The sequence below is a fragment of the Penicillium antarcticum genome, assembly GCF_028974205.1.
Source record: "Penicillium antarcticum strain IBT 31339 chromosome Unknown utg000005l_segment0_segment0, whole genome shotgun sequence".
Taxonomy (NCBI): Eukaryota; Fungi; Ascomycota; class Eurotiomycetes; order Eurotiales; family Aspergillaceae; genus Penicillium; species Penicillium antarcticum.
The window spans coordinates 1,346,498-1,364,142 of NW_026695303.1; the positions used below are offsets into that span (position 1 = coordinate 1,346,498).

At 49.4% G+C, this 17,645-nt stretch overlaps 9 protein-coding genes across 9 annotated transcripts; 4 read left to right on the forward strand and 5 right to left on the reverse strand.

Annotated features, from left to right (window-relative positions):
• Positions 1-394: 394 nt before the first annotated feature.
• On the reverse strand, positions 395-691 carry N7508_005151 (uncharacterized protein; the record flags this gene model as incomplete). The annotated part of the gene is made up of 1 exon (XM_058463217.1): positions 395-691. One exon carries the CDS (start codon positions 689-691, stop codon positions 395-397), a length of 297 nt encoding a protein of 98 aa, XP_058319695.1.
• Positions 692-2,037: 1,346 nt separating this feature from the next.
• N7508_005152 (uncharacterized protein) lies at positions 2,038-2,325 on the reverse strand (the record flags this gene model as incomplete). The annotated part of the gene is made up of 1 exon (XM_058463218.1): positions 2,038-2,325. One exon carries the CDS (start codon positions 2,323-2,325, stop codon positions 2,038-2,040), a length of 288 nt encoding a protein of 95 aa, XP_058319696.1.
• A 1,275-nt stretch (positions 2,326-3,600) lies between these two features.
• On the forward strand, positions 3,601-4,830 carry N7508_005153 (uncharacterized protein; the record flags this gene model as incomplete). The annotated part of the gene is made up of 2 exons (XM_058463219.1): positions 3,601-3,702; positions 3,757-4,830. The coding sequence occupies 2 exons, from the start codon at positions 3,601-3,603 to the stop codon at positions 4,828-4,830; spliced, it is 1,176 nt and encodes a 391-aa protein (XP_058319697.1).
• A 1,440-nt stretch (positions 4,831-6,270) lies between these two features.
• N7508_005154 (uncharacterized protein) lies at positions 6,271-7,080 on the forward strand (the record flags this gene model as incomplete). Its single annotated transcript, XM_058463220.1, has 1 exon — positions 6,271-7,080. One exon carries the CDS (start codon positions 6,271-6,273, stop codon positions 7,078-7,080), a length of 810 nt encoding a protein of 269 aa, XP_058319698.1.
• A 271-nt stretch (positions 7,081-7,351) lies between these two features.
• On the reverse strand, positions 7,352-9,607 carry N7508_005155 (phosphoribomutase PRM15; the record flags this gene model as incomplete). The annotated part of the gene is made up of 10 exons (XM_058463221.1): positions 7,352-7,512; positions 7,572-8,248; positions 8,302-8,591; positions 8,640-8,820; positions 8,874-8,883; positions 8,934-8,964; positions 9,009-9,328; positions 9,386-9,464; positions 9,514-9,558; positions 9,605-9,607. The coding sequence occupies 10 exons, from the start codon at positions 9,605-9,607 to the stop codon at positions 7,352-7,354; spliced, it is 1,797 nt and encodes a 598-aa protein (XP_058319699.1).
• Positions 9,608-9,849: 242 nt separating this feature from the next.
• On the forward strand, positions 9,850-11,585 carry N7508_005156 (fatty acid desaturase; the record flags this gene model as incomplete). The annotated part of the gene is made up of 2 exons (XM_058463222.1): positions 9,850-10,046; positions 10,106-11,585. 2 exons carry the CDS (start codon positions 9,850-9,852, stop codon positions 11,583-11,585), a joined length of 1,677 nt encoding a protein of 558 aa, XP_058319700.1.
• Positions 11,586-11,853: 268 nt separating this feature from the next.
• Positions 11,854-13,965, reverse strand: N7508_005157 (ASCC2 family CUE domain-containing protein; the record flags this gene model as incomplete). Its single annotated transcript, XM_058463223.1, has 1 exon — positions 11,854-13,965. The coding sequence occupies one exon, from the start codon at positions 13,963-13,965 to the stop codon at positions 11,854-11,856; it is 2,112 nt and encodes a 703-aa protein (XP_058319701.1).
• A 400-nt stretch (positions 13,966-14,365) lies between these two features.
• Positions 14,366-14,914, forward strand: S10a (40S ribosomal protein uS10; the record flags this gene model as incomplete). The annotated part of the gene is made up of 3 exons (XM_058463224.1): positions 14,366-14,407; positions 14,526-14,749; positions 14,830-14,914. The coding sequence occupies 3 exons, from the start codon at positions 14,366-14,368 to the stop codon at positions 14,912-14,914; spliced, it is 351 nt and encodes a 116-aa protein (XP_058319702.1).
• A 387-nt stretch (positions 14,915-15,301) lies between these two features.
• On the reverse strand, positions 15,302-17,343 carry N7508_005159 (FG-nucleoporin nup42; the record flags this gene model as incomplete). Its single annotated transcript, XM_058463225.1, has 4 exons — positions 15,302-16,832; positions 16,886-16,934; positions 17,168-17,245; positions 17,298-17,343. 4 exons carry the CDS (start codon positions 17,341-17,343, stop codon positions 15,302-15,304), a joined length of 1,704 nt encoding a protein of 567 aa, XP_058319703.1.
• Between the last annotated feature and the right edge of the window lie 302 nt (positions 17,344-17,645).

Here is a 17,645-nt window from a genome sequence, read left to right on the forward strand (position 1 = left end):
CCCCGGCGGCGCAATGCCAAGAACGGGCACCTACCAACATTGGACAAGTGATTCTCAATTTACGGCAGTGCGGATTTCCCATCTGTTTATAATTTGTCATCGATTGGTTCGTTTAGCTGGAGTGCACAAGTAGCTTCATCAAAAGTAACGTTAATATATATCAGCAGGGTAACATTTGAAGATGTTTAGGAAACCGGTAGCATTTTTAGATCAAATATATCATACAATCCATAACTAAAGCAAAAAGTTGGTAAAAAAAGGTTCAAGTCTCAATATACATATGGATCAGCAGCACGAACTCGCAAGTTTATTAGTGAATATGGATGCAGCTCATCCTCTCAGCCTAGGTCGGGCATTCATGTTGAATATATGTGCCACCGATAGTCAGGGTTTCTTAGATGCGAGACCCACTGTATTCCATGTAGTCGGCGCCCTTGACCTTCAGATGATCGAGAACATTGTACTCCCTGATCCATCTCATACGTTCTATCAGGGCGTCAGGGTTGAACTTGTCGCTCAAGTGGTCTAAATCGTCTGAGCTTACAAGATTTCCAGCTTCGAAGCTGGTGTTTGTCACCCGATCAGTGCGGGGCTTACCTAGATCCTGATAGGATTGGAAGGCAGCCTGTAGGTCATCATCTTTCCTGTGCGAAACAATAGTGGCCAGCGCAATGCGGGATTCAATTGCCATGCAGACAGCCTGGCCTATTATTAAGTGTCAGTAAAGGTGCTACTCCGAAGTAAAGATTCTGGGATATTGGAAACATACCCCTACCAAATTGGTGAGCCGGATCTTAGAATTGGATGTTCTTCACGCCGGTGCAGAGGGTGGCATTCATAAATGCCAGGCCGTCGAGACCACCGCTGATGACAACGTCTCACTTGTCTTGGAAGCCTATTTTGTTGGAAAGTAATTAAAAAATTGGTAAGAATGGAAGTATTGAAGCGTGATAGCTTGAGATTGTGACTGTGTCTTTGTTGGATGTTGATCTGTGGTGAATGGAATGAAGCATATCGGCGTGGATTAGCAGGCTATTTGTATGCAATTATGAGGCAACCTTCCTCCGGTACAGGGATGCGTATCCGATTCATCATGAAGCTTGACACGGACTTCGAGATTTGGTGAGACTCATGGTAATATACATCGGGTCTCCGAGTAGTTGCACCGGATAACGGGATCGCCTACCGGATCATCTGTCACCACGTGGAATAACATCTTGGCAGGGCTGACATGGGATTTCCTTCGCCGAAAGCTTGACTAGAGCTGAATATTCTGCATTAAGAAACTTTTGCGTTGGGGCTGTCGGAGGCCCCACTTCGTAAGCATCTGAAAGCTCACTAGGCATTGGGTGTTGCGCTCTTCGACAAGCACAGGCCGCTCATAACCTTCGGATGCCCTGTTATCCAGGCTTTGCATGAATAACTGCGTGGTCAGTGATCTTTCTTTGGACCTCACCCCATGTAACCCCATGAAAAACCAGTTCTGTGGCTCTTTGTAGTTCTTTTTTCTACATAATTTGTGGGAGAATGGCTTTTCAAGGAGCGCATTGTGGGCCAAATGACCCATTCTCGGAACATGTCGCAATGAGGGGACGGATCAGCCCGCAAGATCCACTATATATAGACTTCCAGAAACAGGAGACACTACGGAGCACAGGAAGATCCTTTACTGACCCGCTGTGGGTGTAAAGCTTAGCCTTCTGGGCCCTCTCGACAGAGCGTCCTTGATATTCAGATAGGGTGCCTCGTTTTGCGTCATTGCATACGAGGCCCCTGGCATATCCTTACTTATATATGCTAAGGAATTCCGAATCTTGGACAAATAACGCAAACCGCTTCCGCGAGTCAGCACTAATAGCTAAACATCGGATCTGGCCCTTTCACGCCTTTCAGTCCGTTTTTTTTCTGGCCACTCTTCTTCCCTTCTTCTGCTCGGTTCTTCAACTCACTTCATCCATATCGGAAGCTGTGCTCCTACTATTTGATTTTTCTTTGGTTGCGTCACACGCAAAATGAACCTTAGGTATGCGTGCCTGTTCAGTTCCCAGTCCCAGTGACATCACGGAGCGGGTACAACTCCCGGGTCGGCCCGCTCGATGCCCACAATGACAACCTCCATCCACGCGACTTGTCAATATGCTGACCAGTGACGTCTATTACCATGCGGTTGATTTTGATCCTAGAGGCCTGATCATTAGACTGTCTGTGGCAATCGTAGCATCTTTGCCTAGTAATATCAAGTGAAGGGCAGAACAATTTGTTGAAAGTTGCGGAGCCATCCACGCTGTTCGACTCGCCATACGCACAAAGCAAAATCTTATCCATGGTGAATTATTTCTCGAAGCACCAGTGCTTGTTAACAGGATTTTGCAGAAGTACATTGGATATGGGGCGAGGCTCGATGTCTAGCGGTCTTTCGCAAGGTCCGTGAAAACTGGCAATCAAGTCCATCTTTGACCCATTCGGAGGGGTACCCGTATTTATCCCCTAAACGAGCCAGCATTTCGATATACTAAAAAGCCTGTGATGTTAGTGACGCTCTCACGAAGACTAAGTAAAACCTTTCATCACGCGCATTTCGCAGGCAATGAAGGTGAAGACTATGCCAAAAAACTTCCGCGGTATATTGCGAAATCGAACAAGTCGTCTTCCTTGATAAGTCATTTGAGTTAATTCATTACCTTGGTACTTGAAACTCGAAACTTGAGTTGGAGAGGCTGATGTGTGCTGTTAATGGCTGGCTGCATGTGCCTTTCAGAGGGCGCTTATGCATCATGGCCTATAAGTTCATTATGCACTCTGAAAACAAGGAGAATGTCAATGGTACCCTTGTCTAGAATCCCTATCGCATTTCTTGCGTGCATGACCCTCTGACCATTATAAGCGACAGCAATGAATCCTTTCCCACCTGACTTTTGTCTCATTGGAATACATAACTTCGAATCTACCAATTTTTCCAGAGCTGCTCAGAAAATCTGCCTCATCATGCAATCCCGGAAAACCCTGCATAGGCGGAAATTCCGAGCGCCATCGTCGCTCTACCCTGCCGAGTTTGCATGATACAATAAAATACTCCCCGCCGGATAGACAAGGATTTTACCCCTCTCATCTCGGTTCCTATTATAGTGTGGGTCAATCAAATAACTAGAAAACTTTTCTTTCTCATGATGATTCACGGGGCCTCGCTAAAATATCGCATGCGGGGAAGCGGAGATTCATCGGCTTATCGAGTCACAGATTATTCAAGGAAATGAGGAAGACCTAACACCGATTCTTCTTAGTCTTTCCCCATGGCTGATCTTTAGCGGGAAATTGTCGGCTTTGTCACAATGTCATCGTGGTTCCGCATGGAACATATGAATACCAAGAGAGGCGCCAAGATATTCCCAGAGTCAGCCTGGCGGCCATTCCGCAACGGGGATTGGGCTAAGGACCATGATGTTGATGGCTGCTAGTTCTGCTCGGTCTATGAAATGAATTATTAACCGAGCACAAGTTGCATCAAGATATGCATCAAATTTCTATAAAAGGGGACGGATTTTCGCGTTGAGCAGGTCATGAGCAGTCTCTAAATTACCCAACAAAGCACATCCAGGCATCATGAAGACAACAAGTGTTCTGGCACTGGCAGGCCTGCTAACATCAGTCAATGCTCACGGCTACCTGACTATTCCCTCAAGTCGTACACGCTTGGGATTTGAGGTATGATCCGGAAGTATATGTTGATGACATAAGTTGCTAACTTGATATTACCAGGCTGGCATTGATACCTGTCCTGAATGCTCTATCCTTGAGCCCGTCACTGCTTGGCCAGATGTGGAAGCAGCACAGGTGGGCCGCAGTGGACCATGTGGATACAATTCCCGAGTTAGCGTGGATTACAACCAGCCAGGCGATTATTGGGGCAATTCCGTGGTGGCCACGTATACTGCCAACGATATTGTCGAAGTGCAATGGTGTGTCGACAATAATGGCGATCACGGTGGCATGTTCACCTACGGTGTCTGCCAGAACCAAACTTTAGTCGACTTGTTTTTGACCCCTGGATATCTCCCAACCACAGCGGAAAAACAAGCGGCTGAAGATTGTTTCTTGGACGGTGAACTGAAGTGTACTGATGTTGACGGACAAGCTTGTGGCTATAACCCTGACTGCACGTCCGATCAAGCATGCTACCGCAATGATTGGTTCACTTGCAACGCTTTCAGTGCCGATTCCAACCGCGGGTGCCAAGGTGTGGATGGCGCTGCTTTGAACTCCTGCAAGACAACTATCGCCGGCGGTTACACCGTCACAAAGCAGATCAAGATCCCGAACTATAGCTCGGATCACACACTGCTTCGTTTCCGATGGAACTCGTTCCAGACGGCTCAGGTGTATCTCCACTGTGCCGATATTGCTATCACTGGATCCGGTTTAGCATCAACCTCCACTACTACTTCCACCAAGTCGACCACAACAACCTCTGCCACTAAGACTAGCACCACCGCTTCTTCGATAACATGTACCGGTGCCACGTCTCTTGCAGTGACCTTTAACGAGCTTGTTACTACTACATATGGTGAAAATGTCTATGTTATTGGCTCAATTAGCCAGTTGGGCTCGTGGTCTACCTCGTCTGCGATCTCTCTTTCTGCAAGCTCGTATACATCGTCTAACCCATTGTGGACTGCCACAATTTCTCTCCCCGTCGGTACCACGTTTGAGTACAAGTTCATTAAGAAGGACTCGGACGGCAGCATCGTCTGGGAGAGCGACCCGAACCGAAGCTATACTGTACCAACTGGCTGCTCGGGCACCACCGCTACCGCAAGTGCAATTTGGAGGTAGAGCGTTCGCTTGTAGCCCAAATTTAGCGACGAGAGAAAGTGGGTGGTGTTTGTTAATTGTGTTACTTGATTAGTGTATTACAATGTGACTTGCTGTAGAAATATCTAGCGGGGGCAATAAAGCCAAACAACTTTCGTAAACAAAGTTACTGAGACCAGCTCGGAGGGACCAGGTGAGCAAATCACTGAAAGAAATGAAGTTTTCACCCTGTATACAGAATTTGATTCCACTTGAGATAAAATTCTTAATGTCCCGATCTGAGACTCGCCTCGTATCTCCTTGAATATGTCTCGGGAAGTGGTGGACCCCACACCTCCCTGGAACAGTGTCTTGATTCTCTCAAAATCCTCGATGGAGGCGGGCGAGCATGTTGCTGAGATGCATGGCACAAATGATCTGCATAAGATGAAGATCCAAATGTGGAGTATAGAGAGCTGACAGTCCTGGAAGTCTCCTCGTCGCTGAATCTGACACACTTGATCTTAATCCCACCTCCATTTGTACGCGACGTATGTACTGTAGTACGAGGAAAGGTGCCTGAGACTGGCGAGGTAATGTGAAGGTGAGTGTATTTGGACGTGTCACCTGAGTAATTTTGGTCGTAGTGCTCCATCTTGGGAGGGTGAATAGCACATTCGTTACGGACTTTTGTTTGGGAAGTATACGACTCATAGCCCTCGTATTCGCTCGAGTCCGGCAATTGAGGCCGAGGCCGAGCATGGATACATGGGTGCTCGTGCCGATGTCGGGGGCAGCTGTCATGATGTCGAGTGCAGGCTGGAGCTTTTGATCTGGTGTTATATCTAAAGAGAGTGGTTAGTGACAACTAAGCATCTTCATGCAAGTATCACATTAAATCACGACCCAAGTTCGTACCCTCGAAACACTCCTCGGCCGTGCCGAGGGCAATCAAGCGTATGGGCTGTATCTCTGGCTATTGAGGCCTCATGCCGTTGATTTTGAGGGAAATCGTTGCTACTGGAATGTGGCATAGTTTGATGAATGTGAAACGAGTGAGTGGGACGAATGCAGTCATTCTGCTGACGAACTGAGTCTTCATGGTGTGAATGACAACCATGTTGCCCAGCTTGGGCTTGGCGCACACAGTCTCGGCACATGTTGACTTTGAGGTTGCAAGAGAATTCTGCGGGACGAGGTATTATTGATATATCCTCAGTCTAGGACTTATGGAGAGGGGCTCCCAAAGTAGATGTTCCTCCTAACCGTGATGCTCGGTCTACCTCGTACAAGCATTGGCTGATCTGGGACAAACAAGCCATGCAGTACTTTTGATTGCAACTGGACGGACACCCGCTTCTTCTCGTAATCCTCGTACGTGCCCGTTTGATACCTCTGAAACAGGAAACATATCACTTGCGAAACATCGTCCCCTTTCTGTAAGCTTTTGCAGCTTCTCCAATCCTATCCCAGCAGCCCAGAATGGAGATCCTTGAATGCTCCGAAGACTTTGGAGGTCCGATGGCAGGCTTAACCTTTCAAAGGACCACTGTAGTCTACAGCGTCAATGGCGCAATCTACCGGGCATATTCACGAAAGCGATATGCCGAGGCACAGAATATCCAAATCGGCGATCTGTATGGCACCAACAGGATCCAAAGCGCACTCGTCTTCCCCGAATTCCAGGACTCTTTCACTAAGGTAGAAGAGCCAGGGCCGCACCATTCGAGATGGTTTCTGAAGAAGCCAAGTCTATCGCCATACACTCCTAGATATCCAACCCTCATCAAAGAGACCTGGATTGAGGAAGTGAAGGCCTGCGAGATTTTGAAGGAAACTCCACACCCGAACGTCGCGCAGTACCACGGCTGCGCAGTTCTGGAAGATGGCACAATCAGAGGCATCTATTTTACAAGCTACGATGAGACACTCATGGAACGCGTAAACCCCCTCAGACGCAACAAATTGGACTCTGCATACGAGAGGCGTGGGGCCGATCAAGGCCAGGTCGAAAGTTGGGTGGAGAAGATTGAACGGGGTATCCGCCATCTTCACGGCTTGGGAATTGTGCATAACGATCTCAATCCATCCAATATCATGTTTCATGGCGATAACCCGGTCATTATCGACTTTGATTCTTCCCGCCCCATGGGCCATGATCTGAGCTTGGTCAAACGTACAGACGAGTGGCATGATGGTAAGGTTACAGAGGCGTTGCCAAGCAATGATCTGGATGCCTTGGAAGAAATCAAGTCATGGCTCTTGGGGGATGTTCATCGGTTCCGGTTCTGAAGCCAATTACATGACGAAACGCAGTTTGATAGCTTGAGTCATGCTCTCGCTTGGCTGCATCCTGGACTGTGAGTCACTGGCATCAAACAACATGCCATGAATTTTGCGGTATCGCTGATCATGTTTGCTCTAGCACTTCAAATTCAAGGCCGGAGAAGAGATGAAATTTGAGACTGGTATTTAATAATCAAATAAGATGGTTATTTCATAGTGGACATGATATTTCAGAACATATAATCGTTCTTTGCATATTTCATCTCACTATCGCCTCTCACTCTACAGTGAGGACATGGCCAGATGATGTGGGGAGTTGCTTGCTGGATGACATCGAAGGCGTGAAACGTTCAACCCATTCTTCTCGAATGGCAAGGAACGTATCGCAAACTACCTTTACGGCAGCTTCGCGAGAATCTCCACAGCTTTCAATGTAGACTGTTTCAGATAAAGTTATTAGTCAAGGAATTCTTTGTATAAAAAGGGAGGAAACATACACTTGACCTTTGGCTCTGTGCCCGAGCCTCGGAATGTGAAGCGAACACCGCCCTCGAGCCACAGAGTCAGCATCTGGCTGGTTGGATCTTCAGGCAAGTCTGGCTTGTTATCAGGGGTGCCAGAGTCGTAGCCTTCCGTCAGATCTCTCCATCGCAAGATCCTGAAACGGCCAAACTTCATGTTTGCAAGACAAGAGCTCCCTCGAATTCCTTGGAATAATGTTGAAGTGAGCTTCGGGTCAGGAGATCGGAAATAGTTGTTCAACGTCTCATGGTGGCCAAACTCTGCAAAGAGTTGCTGAAGCTTGGCATACACAGTCAATCCCTGTGATCTCCATTTTGCCTCTGCGGCAAGGAATACTGTGGCTGCTGTAATTCCATCCTTGTCATAGCAGACAGATGGGAACATATATCCCAGTGCTTCCTCGTACGCAAATGAAACGGTTTTTCCTTCCTTCTCAAGATCCCGGGCTACATTTGCCATCCATTTGAAGCCTGTTAGGGTCTCTTTGAAGTGAACACCTTTTGCGGCTGCCATCTTGGCCAGCATCCCGCTCGAAACTGTTGTAGTCAAGACAGATATATGAGACCAGTCTTTGTCGGCATCATAGGAATCCAGGATATGAGATGCGAATAGGACGCCAACATGATTTCCGGTCAATAATTGCCATTTCCCACTGCGATGGATATTAGCGATGGATAATCGACGGCTGAAGGGAGAAGAACTCACTCTACTTTTTCCGCTACAGCAAATCGGTCTGCGTCCGGATCATTTGCAATGATCAAGGTCTTTCCTTGTTTATCAGCAGTCTCAATAGAAAGGTCCAAGGCACCACTCTCCTCGGGATTGGGGAACTTCACAGTGGGAAAATCTGGATCTGGCTTCTCTTGGGCTTCAACAGGCACGAGGTTGTCGATCCCGAGCGAGTAGCACAACTCCGGAAGGACCAGACCTCCAACTCCGTGAAGGGGTGTATAAACAAATGGCTTTGGGGGTTCCCAGTTTACCACCGTGGATCTCTAAGGCATCGTCAGAGTTGTCACCCGAATTGATGTTCAAGAACGTACCATAAACTTCCCAACCTGCTCTTTGTAGTGGGGAAGGAGCTTTTGGTAGGAATCCGCGCGCAAGTATTCGCCGGGTTGCAAGGGCACCCATGCTGTTGGCCAGGGTTCCAGATTATCCTTAATTGACTTTGCAATCTCTCCATCTTCAGGTCGATTGATCTGCGCACCATTGCTCGAGTACCTATGAAGCAATGCCATTAGCTACTGTATGACAATCATCATGATTTGTCTTACACTTTGTAACCTTTAGAGATATTAGCATATATTATGGTTTATATAATGTGAGAAGCTTACCATTGTCTTGAGCTGGGTTCTTAAACACGCTCTTGGGTCAGTAGATGTACATAGTGGGTGTTCGGGTCAACATACGTGGCTTGCCGTCACCATGATACCCGCAGCGGCATGGAAATGGTTCACACCAAACGGCACCAGTGGTGTTGGTGCTTCCTGATCAAACAGAAAGACGGGAATCTTCTGCGCAATGAAAGCGTTGGCAGCGAGTGTGGCAAACTTCTTAGAGTTGTGACGCGCATCATGGCCAATGACTACACCATGCGAGGCGATATCAGAACGTTGATCACGGATAAACCTGGCTAGGCCTTGCGAGGCTTGTATGACTATCAAAGAGTTCATGCAGGAGAACCCTGCTGCCATGCGGCCTCGCAGACCCGCTGTGCCGAATTCGATGCCTATACTCGGATTAGACATGCACTAAAACCTCAAATGAAGACAATAGTGACACGTACGATCCCGCAATCGCTTTTTCAGTTCTTCAGTGGCATTAGAGTCCCGTAGCTGCTCTATTTCCGCACGGGTTGTAGGGTCCTATATCCGAGTCAGTTACATCAGGCCACCTGGAAACGGAAATACGGACCTGGTCCCATTGGAGCCATGTTTGGGTGAGTGTCGAGAGTGTATCCTATCAGAATTAATACAAAATCCAGAGCTGTTTAAGAAATGCTCACCATCATGCCATATGTGAGGTGTACAGTAATGAATGAAGTGACAAGCACGGGCTGACCGCCGATCGGTCCCCGCTGCGCTCCTCCGCTATGTTTCTGCCTTGTTTCCTATTAATATCTCCCTTGGCTGCTCCTTGCTCTTTTATCTTTGCACCTCGTCACTCATTTCACTATTTGGGCTTAGAACAATGTCTTTGTAAGGACGTCACTGTTGTTGACCTTGTACATCCACACCGCCGTGCCACACCATGGAGAAACCCCAGTCGTCCCGGAAGGACACCGTCTTGACTCGGCGGTATGTCGAAGGCCTCATTGCAGAAGGAAAACATGTTATTATCTTCGAGGGCCGTGTCTTGAAGGTAGACGCCTGGATCAAGTTCCATCCCGGAGGAGACAAGTCCATCAAGCATATGGTGGGCAGGGATGCGACGGATGAGATCAACGCGTACGTCCCTGCATAAGCCATAGACCAATACATAACTAACTTGGTTTTCTTTCGTCCAGACTTCATTCCCAAGAAGCCCGCGACCGCATGCCCTCATACCAGATCGGTCGAATTGAAGGAATATGGATCAACTTCCTACCCCCGATCCAGGGCGGCAAGTACCGTCCCTATACGGAGGAATCATGCTCGACGGAGGAGGATTCAACAAGTCAAGAGAGTTCCTATGGCTCTAGCCACGATGGATCTGTTCCTCCCTCGCCAGTCTTCGATGCGGTCGATTCAAAAGCCTCAGTCCGTCAGAGGAAGTCGAACACAGCCACCGACACTGTTTTTTCGACCCCGAACGCACCGCCCCAGCCGAAGTTCTTGGATGCCAGAACCAGAGAAGAGATTGCATTCGACATTGCCAAATATCCTTCGTTGGACACCGCTAATCAGGAGGAGATCAAGCGCAAATACCGTGAGCTGAATGAGCGGCTGAAGGCCGAGGGTCTTTTCAACTGCAACTACTTCGCATACTTCATTGAATGCTGTCGATACAGCTTGTTCGCAGGTCTGTCATACATGTTTCTACGCATGGAATGGTGGGCAGCCTCAGCATTTTTCCTAGGCTGCGTCTGGCACCAACTTGTGTTTACTGCCCATGATGCCGGCCATATGGGAATCACACACAATTTCCATGTAGACAGTGTTATTGGAATTATCATCGCAGATTACATCGGCGGCCTGAGTCTTGGTTGGTGGAAACGAAGCCATAATGTGCATCATATCGTGACCAATGAACCCGAACATGATCCCGACATTGAGCATATTCCATTCTTTGCCATCTCGCATCGTTTCTTTGACAGTCTTCGGAGCACATACTATGACCGAGTCATGGCTTTTGATGTTCCTGCTCAATTCCTGCTCAAGTTCCAGAACTACCTTTACTACCCTATCATGTCTCTCGCGCGTTTCAATCTAACTGCCCTGAGCTGGGAGTATTTACTGAAGCGCCAGGCTCCTCGAAATGGTCCCGCCTGGTGGCATTTCTATTTCGAGCTTGTGGGGCAGGTTTTTTTCTGGACCTGGTATGGCTACGGGATTCTGTACAAAACACTTCCCGATACCAGCAGTCGCCTGACCTTCCTTCTCATCTCGAATATCGTTCCCTCCCCCCTGCATGTTCAGATCACCCTATCTCACTTCGCCATGTCAACTGCCGACCTAGGAGTTGGCGAGTCTTTTCCACAGAAGATGCTCCGCACCACTATGGACGTCGACTGCCCAACGTGGCTCGATTTCTTCCATGGTGGCCTGCAGTTCCAGGCCATCCACCATCTGTACCCACGCATGCCGCGACACAATTTGCGTCGTGCCCAACAGCACGTCCTTGAATTCTGCCGTGATACTGGTATCCCATATGCAATATTCACTTTCTACGATGGAAATAAGGAGGTTATTAGCCGTCTCGGCGATGTCGCGAAGCAGCTCCGCCTCATGGAGGAGTGCCGCAAATCGATGTCCGAGAATGGTGTCTTCTCGGACCATCACCATTGATTCAATGGTGAGTAAAGTATTGTTCCCTGCGGGTCATGTGAACGAGGCTCTTGTCAATACATTGTCGCGACGACTGATGCCACAATTAGATGTGTTCTGATATATTAATGATCAATGAATGTTTTTCGCTTCAATGCTTCGTAGCTACTTTTGTAATGGTTTCAGAATGCTTAGATTACATGCATGATCATCCATGTGTGTGATGATCGTCAAGGCTTACATCACCCCACGACAAACTTCCACATGGATCATATCGATGTTTGCTTTTTTAACCAGGCATTCCACCCCCACGAGCCATCTTCTTCGCATGCTGCTGCCGACGGTTATGGTTTGCCCGACTTCCTTTATTGGCCTCTTTCCTCTGCCGCGAAGCAGCAGAATCTGGCTGGGCCTGATCCCCAGACGGAGCAGGCCCACCACCACGTCCACCACGCCCACGACCTCCACCTCCACGCCCCCTTCCACCTCTTCCTCCGCCATCACGACCACGCGAACCAGGCTGACCAGGAGACTCACCACCATCAGAGCCATCCTCGCCATCCTCACGAGGCTGCGGCCTCCGATAAGAAGTAGAACGCAACTCAGGCTGATTCAGAGCACCGCCACCGCCAGATCCACTAGCATCCATAGCCAGCCGATCCTCGAGCTTAGCAAGTCGCCTAGGATCACGCGTGAGCATAACAGCCCAGCCTTCAATAGCTTCATCAGTCATTTCAGTCTCGCGTTTCAGCGATGCACGAGGCTGCGAGCGGCGGGTAGCCGAGTCTCGGGCGAACAGGCCGGGGTTGGACTTGTATGTTCGGAAGAGAGTCATATCGAGGTCTGCTGCACGGCGAGTTTGGGCAGCGGCGTCGGCTTCAGCGTCTGTGCCGGCGGTCACGCCGTCCACGGTGCCGCCTACATCGGCTGCATCGTAGGTGTCGTCACGTTCGTCGTCGTCTGAGTCAAATGTTGCTAATGCGGAAAGGATAGCTGCTTTGTTTGCAGCGTGGCGGCTTCGATCTGCTAGGACTGTGTCGGCTGTTTCGTCTGGGTCTACGCGACCGAAGTGTAGTTTGCCTTTGCTTGCTGCTTCGTCTAAGCGGCTCAATTCGGCGATGTCGACGTCTTTGTCGAAGATGTTCTTGCGAATTGGGAGGGGTTCTGGTTGGGGTGAGGGCATTGCAGGTGGTGTTGGTTGTGGTGAGAGATGTTTATGGTGTGGTTCTGCTGTTGGGGCTAGTTGCTCTGATCGATCTAGGGATTGGAGTTCTAGAGGGAGCGAGTCGTCGAGGAGGTGGGCAACGATTGTTTCAGGGTTGTCGTTATAAAAATCCAATAGCCGTACAACAAATGCAGAGCCAAGATCGGGGAAGAGGTCTTGTACTTGGGTGACAAGCGACATTTTGTGTGCGTGAAGCTCCTCTGGGATGAGCACTCCTGAAGATGCATTTTTGCCTTTGTCCAGCTTTTTCTTTCTTTGGTATCGATGGTGAAGGGATTTAGATTCCACTTGGTAGGCGCGCAAGCTGGAGAGAAGATCTTCTCCCCGTTTCTGGGGGTGATTGGTAAGATACTTCTCTAGTCGAAGAAGCAAGTCCGAGCTGCATACAAGGTCTGATAGCAGTGTCGCCTCCTTTTTCATCTTCGGTGTTCCCACTCGGGCAGCGGCTTTGAGACCGAACAGCTGATCTAATAGCAATGACATGTTGGCAGATTGTTCCTTTAAAAAGGAGCACAATCCAACGTAGACGTTCGCAACTAGAATCTTTCGAAATTCTTCCCTGGCACTCTTCGCCTGGTAAGCTTCTGAAACTGTATCCAGGAAATCAGAGCCCGCCATGAGCACCTGACCAGAAGCTGGGAGCACGGAGGTAAGGATAGTTAGGCGGCGAATGTCTGAGATGACTTCAGGGTTTAAGAACGAGTTTGGGGAGGAAATGTTCTTGATAACAATTGCCTTTGCCTTCTCAATGCTGGAAGTGATCTTGTCATGATGCAGAACCCAGGCATTTGATAGTGACGTCTTGAGAACAGTGCTGGAAGGGTAGCAGCAACATAGATCACTGAGGAGTCTCCAATCCAGTAGTCCATCCGGTGGATTTGATAGACCAAGTAGGTACCGCCTTGTTGCTAAAAAGCAAAGCTTCCGAAGCTGTCGAGCTTTAGGTCCACTCTGTAGACTAATGTCCCCCGCTGCGACGGACTGATAGTAAGATCCCAGGAATGGGGGCGCAGATTCATCTTGGGCGGCCAAATCTCGGAATTTCTGGTCAGAGGCATTGAGGCGTATGCCCAGCAAGGTCATCCATGCATCTAGACAAGCTTCCCAGTCGTTCGAGGGGATTGTCCTCCGCACTGCGGGGGAGGGCACTGGGGCCAGCGGCGGAAATTCCGCCATTGGGACAAGCTGCGCTGGTTCAACTGAGAGTAGGTAAGAGACTACAAAAAAGAAACGATCAAGCAAATCAAGAAACGAAAACTACCGTCAACTCTGATTATATCTCCAATGCCTCAAACTTGGCAGTTGTCCCAAAAGAGCGATGACTCATCCCTGACTCAGCAACAAGGTCCAGCGCACCCAAAGAGGATTAGCGTGCGATAACCGAAGCGCCAAGACTTTCGCACTGAACTTTTCGGTATCGAATTCTCGCTCCACACTGTTTCTGCCAGCCATCATCACCTTACCGAGCCTAGAAGTTCAGGTCTTGACGGCATTCGCCCTTTTAAATTGTACGTGATCTCTTACTCGAACCTCTCGACTTCACCCGCTAATCCACCCCCAGCACCAATCATTCAAGATGTCTTTCCAGAAGCCCGAGAAGGATTTCGGCGAGGGCCCTGTACGTTGTCGCCAACCCTTATTGTCCCAATTGCACGCTGTCGTCGTTGTGCGCAAACTGTGAAAGGACCTCACAACCCTTGAACAAGTACTAATCGCCTCTCTCGCCTGCTATACAGAAGGTCCACAAGATCCGTATCACCCTGACCTCCCGCAAGGTTGCCTCCCTCGAGAAGGTCTGCCAGGAGCTCATCGACCGTGCCCGCTCCAAGTCCCTCCAGGTCAAGGGCCCCGTCCGTCTCCCTACCAAGACCCTCCAGATCTCCACCCGCAAGACCCCCAACGGTGAGGGTTCCAAGACCTGGGACAAGTACGAGATGCGCATCCACAAGCGTCTGATCGAGTGAGTTTTACCCCGCTGTCTCTGTCTGGAAGGCAGATTTTTTGTATGGAGATGCAGTCACTAACATTGATTGTTTACAGCCTCCTCGCCCCCACTGAGACCGTCAAGCAGATCATCATCAACATCGAGGCCGGTGTTGAGGTTGAGGTTACCATTGCCGCTTAAATGATCTAGCCCTGGGCTTGCTTTAGGGAGGGATCATGTGCTGGTGAATTTGTAGTGTGAAAGCGCTACGTTGGACCCGGTGCGAGCCTGCAGACTTTATCTGTGCTATGGGTGATCCCGTTTAACCTAATATACTAAAATCAAAAAATGGAAACATCTTGAAAAAAAAAGCCCTTTTGAAGTTCTGTAATCTGGTAGTCGTATTTGGATTCATAGGAATCGTCTACTTATACAAGAAAAAAATACCTCCCGAACGCCGTCTGCCATGTTTGCGCATACTGGACATGCCGTCCTTTGTTATGCCAAATGAAACCCCATGCACAAAGAACAAAAACAAATAAAATAATGCAAATCGCATTTCATAAATCACAAATTGCAATGTTGATATCAAAAATCGAAGCTAATCCACTCTCTCTTAGGGGCAACGGATGGGATGCTATCCTTGAAGTACCCGTTGTTGAGGAAGAAATCATATGCCGCAGCCACTTCTGGAGTGTATTCCTCTGGCTTGGCTTGAGAATCACGTAGACTGGCTGAATCAGGCGGTCCATTGGGGAAATTGACGCGGACCAACGTGCTGTTGTCTTGCGGGTGCAAGTAGCAAGGGTGGTCATTGACGTACTTCACTGGACGGCCCTTCCACATAGTCAGACGTTTCGATGATGGATCATGCCTTGTCTCGCCCTGCAGTTCTGGAAGTGGGTTGAGTTGGCTCGGGTCGTCAAGCTTGAGGAATGCTCGAGGGCCAGCATCAGCATGCTGCACTGGCACGCCTTGAGGTACGGCGGGCTGGTTGAATGGGCTTGCTGCTGGTTGAGATGGGGTCCCAAATGGATTAGATGCTGCTGGTTGTGAGGGCACTCCAAATGGGTTAGATGCGGCGGGTTGAGATGGTGGGAATCCAGACGTTGGTTGTGGCTGTCCAAATCCGCCAGAGGCAGGAGCTGCAGGTTGCTGTGAAGCTGTTTGCGCGAATGGTGAGGGAGCGTTTGTAGGAGCAGGTTGCCCGAAGCCCCCGGGGGCTGCTTGATTGTTAGAGATTTGGCTGAAGGGCGAGGAAGAGGTAGCTGGAGCGCCAAAAGGGTTTGATGCCGGGGCTGCCGGGGCTGCGGGCTGTCCGAAGCCTGGTTTGCCAAACCCGGATTGTCCTCCCAAAGTCGATGGCTGACCAAAGCCGGAGCCACCCAAATTCGATGGCTGGCCAAACCCAGAAGACTGGCCTAAGGTCGAGGACTGTCCGAAGCCGGTTGATTGTCCCAGAGTCGAGGGTTGGCCGAAGCCGGATGACTGGCCTAGAGCTGAGGGCTGTCCGAAACCAGACGATTGGCCAAGGGCCGAGGGTTGTCCAAAGCCGGAAGATTGACCTAGGGTCGAGGATTGGCCAAAGCCGGACGATTGTCCCAGAGTTGATGGTTGGCCGAAGCCAGACGACTGGCCCAAAGTTGAAGGCTGCCCGAAACCTGAGGACTGACCGAGGGTTGAAGGTTGACCGAAGCCAGATGACTGACCTACAATCGATGGTTGCCCGAAGGCTGAGGGAGCATTGCCTAGGGCCCCAGGAGCTAGGTTAGCATTGGGGCCTGTCTTGCCCTCAACGATATCGAGTCTGTTAGGGTGCTCGTTCTTGCCATCGATGATGAACTTGACAGCGCCATTCAGATCACCCAGGGCAACGTCCATCTGCTTCATAGACTCTGCCCACATGGCCTGGGATTCCTGTACCGCCTGGTCGATGTTACCCGCCGCTGCCAATTCATAATGGCGCGCACGTAACTCTTCCGGACTTTGCTCGCGCCCAGGACCACCGAACAGCTGGCGTGGAACATGCTGCTGTGGTGAATAGGAGGAAAAGATCCATAATGGACGGTTCTTGCCGGCAGTCAGGTCAAGCTTGATATCACTTGCGTTCACGCCAAAGCTGTATCCCATTTAGTTCCAGGTTCCATCAAGATTGCCAGGAGGTTGACCTACTCATCTGCATATTTCTTGCTCTGGGATTGGTTTGGGGAAGATGTTCCGCCTGTCGTAGGATTTTGGTTAGAAAAGGAAACAGTAACGCATCGAGGCGGCTATAGGCTAAGTGAAAAGGGCATGGTCTGAACAGTGGTGTTGATACAAATGCAATGGTTAGGGAGCAACGGAAGAATAACAGGGACACAGGCAAGGATCGAACATGTAGACTGGAACGTAAAAAAGTATCGCATGCACAATTTGGGGCGAAATGGCTGGCATAAGAATATCGGTCATACTCACTAAACCCAGAGAGAGCCCCGAATCTATTGCCCGAAGGACCAGCTGTGGCTCTGCCAGGATGCTCGAATTTGCACTTATCTGCAATCGTAATGTTAGCAACTTCTTTCAACATTGCTCGAATAATAATTACCTCCGAACCGGCAGCGCCCCTGCTGGAAGAAGGTGCAGACGGTCATCGTTGGTCTCGATTGCCGGGTTAGCTCCCTGGGATAAAAGGCAGAGCCAGGAGACGAAAGAGGACGGTATTGTCACGCAGTAAGCTGGAGAGAAAATTCCCTCTGATTAGGAAGAAGTGAAGAGGGGTCTGAAGACAAAAGATGAATAGAATAGGTTGGGGCAGCGCGTTAGCAAGGAAAACCCGCGTGGTTTGCACTTTTTCGCGGTATCCGGTATCTTATCGCTATGTCACCACGCACGCTGGACGAAGTATGTCTTTCTAGTGATTCTTCTGATATAACTGATCTAAGAGTCAAATATA